The 1,474-nt window shown below is 65.5% G+C and overlaps 1 protein-coding gene across 1 annotated transcript; it reads left to right on the plus strand.

Annotated features, from left to right (window-relative positions):
- Nucleotides 1-800: 800 nt before the first annotated feature.
- Nucleotides 801-1,447, plus strand: EMIHUDRAFT_257471 (hypothetical protein; the record flags this gene model as incomplete). The annotated part of the gene is made up of 2 exons (XM_005763615.1): nt 801-1,225; nt 1,381-1,447. Coding segments are annotated over 2 exons (492 nt in total), but the record flags the coding sequence as incomplete, so codon positions are not given.
- Nucleotides 1,448-1,474: the final 27 nt, after the last annotated feature.

Consider the following 1,474-nt stretch of genomic DNA (forward strand, 5'->3'; position numbering starts at 1 on the left):
GAGATGCCTTCTTCTCATGCCACGGACTATGCCTTCTCGCGCTTCCACAAAGCAGAAGCTGTGATTGACCCAGATCCGCTGCTAGCGCTCGGTGCGAGCGCTGCCACCGTGCAGGACGTATAGTCGTGGAGCCCCGCGCCGGGCGGCTGGGGAGCCTATCTCACCAAAAGCACAACCCCGGACCAAGAGCACGCACACAACATAGGACCTGTTCCTTTTACCATCTCCAGTAGAGGTGTCCGTTTTTATTTATTAGGGAGTGGACATCACTAGGGGCCCCAGACCTGCGTGCTGTGAGGTCTGTGTGTGTGGAAGCCTAAGCGTGTGCGGCCAGGCCGACGTAGCTCGACTCGACCCGCGCTGGAGCGAGCGGCTGCGTGGGAGCAGAGCTCGCGCGGCGCCACGCCCTCGCAATTTGGACGACCGCGAGCGCAGCAAGGGCGGCGAGGGCGACTCCTGCGGCAGCTATCCACGCCGCCAGAGGCTGATCGTGCTCGTCACTAATTTCTATTGGCGCGGCGCGCAGCTTGGCGGTCGCGCTCTGCAGCAGAGTCACCGACGAGTCGGTCCGCGTGACTCCTCGGCGCTCGGGTCCCGGACCGTTCTCACCCATCCATAAACTCAGTTTGGCCTCACTAAAGCGAGTAGGAAAATTTTATAAATTAGCTAAAATTCTTTTTTCCTCAGTGCTCCGAAGCTGAAAGCAGGCGGTCCTCATGGGCTGCGGGATGAGCAAGCCAGCTGCAGCAACGGGCCCTTGGCAGCCAGCTGCAGAAGCGGACCCTTGGCAGCAGCTCACAATGCTCGAAGAGGCCACGAGGGCCTCTGCTACCGCTGCAGCCTCGCTGCCCAAGCTCACCGCCGCCGACCACAAGGGCATCCCGCTGCTGGCGGCCCTCGACGAGGCGCTCGTCGCCGCCCTCCGCTCGGGCGCCATCAAGCTGCTCCGCGCCGAGTTCCTGCGCGCCGACGGCTCCGAGGCAATGCTGCCCGAGCTCCTCCGCCGGCAAGGGCTGGAGCAGATGGAGGCGGAGCGAGGCATTCAAGTCTTCCTCACGCCAGAGGAGGCTGTTGCGGCGCTGCGTTCGCTGAGCCGCGAAGTCGCCGGGCTGACCTACGGCTGGGCCTCGCCGGACCACCCCGACGTGACCGGAGAGTATCTGGCGAACGTGCGGCGCTTCCTGCGCCACCCGCTCGGCGAGCACGTGACCGCCCTCTTCTGGGAGTGCGCCGCCGCCCCAGACCCACCCCAGACCCAGTGGCTGCGCTGCGTGGGAGGACAGGCGTTCCCTCTGCGCCTATCCCTCACTGTCGCTTCTCTCATATTCTGCCGCCCCCCCCACCCCCCCGCCCCCCCCCCCGTGCGCCCCCCCTCCGCAGCTTCTCCTCGCTCCCGCAAAAGCCAAGGACGGCGGCAGAGGACGAGTTCTTCTATCAAGCGCTCAAGGTCCGCGCCGCCTTCTCCCCGCCGCCC

This window comes from Emiliania huxleyi, assembly GCF_000372725.1.
Source record: "Emiliania huxleyi CCMP1516 unplaced genomic scaffold EMIHUscaffold_6242, whole genome shotgun sequence".
NCBI lineage: Eukaryota > Haptophyta > Isochrysidales > Noelaerhabdaceae > Emiliania > Emiliania huxleyi.